The sequence below is a fragment of the Eimeria mitis genome, genomic scaffold (assembly GCF_000499745.2).
Source record: "Eimeria mitis Houghton genomic scaffold, Emh_scaff3489, whole genome shotgun sequence".
Taxonomy (NCBI): Eukaryota; Apicomplexa; class Conoidasida; order Eucoccidiorida; family Eimeriidae; genus Eimeria; species Eimeria mitis.
In genome coordinates, this window is record NW_013571830.1 from 2,778 (window position 1) to 3,268 (window position 491).

Consider the following 491-nt stretch of genomic DNA (forward strand, 5'->3'; position numbering starts at 1 on the left):
GTTGTGTGTGTACAGGGCGAGCTGTGTTGCTGCTGAACCCGGTGGTGGCTACTGCTGCAGCAAATATCCAAATTCCTATTTCTATGCTTCTCGATGCACTCGTCTTTGGACGCACGTATGCTGCTGCTGCTGCTGCTGCTGCTGCTGCTGCTGCTGCTGCTGCTGCTGCTGCTGCTGGTGCTGATGCTGCTGCTGCTGGTGATGGTGCTGGTGATGGTGATGGTGATGGTGGTGGTGGTGGTGATGGTGCTGCTGCTGCTGATGGTGATGGTGGTGATGGTGCTGCTGCTGCTGCTGCTGGTGATGGTGCTGCTGCTGCTGGTGGTGATGGTGCTGGTGATGGTGGTGGTGGTGCTGCGGCTGCTGCTGCTGCTGTTCCTGCTGCTGCTGATGTTGCTGCTGCTCCTGCTGCTGATGTTGCTGCTGCTGCTGCTGCTGCTGCTGCTGCTGTGTGCAGGTTCAACTGTTGGTATTTCGTGGGTACTGCTGCT

General features: G+C 58.0%; 1 protein-coding gene across 1 annotated transcript in view; it reads right to left on the bottom strand.

Annotated features, from left to right (window-relative positions):
* Positions 1–81: 81 nt before the first annotated feature.
* The window catches only part of EMH_0066610 (uncharacterized protein), a gene marked incomplete at both ends in the record, with an annotated part of 1,543 nt that continues 1,133 nt past the window's right edge, over positions 82–491 (bottom strand). Inside the window, one exon of the mRNA XM_013498521.1 lies at positions 82–447. Within this exon, the coding sequence (XP_013353975.1) occupies positions 82–447 (366 nt within the window). The remainder of the gene's footprint in view (positions 448–491) is intronic.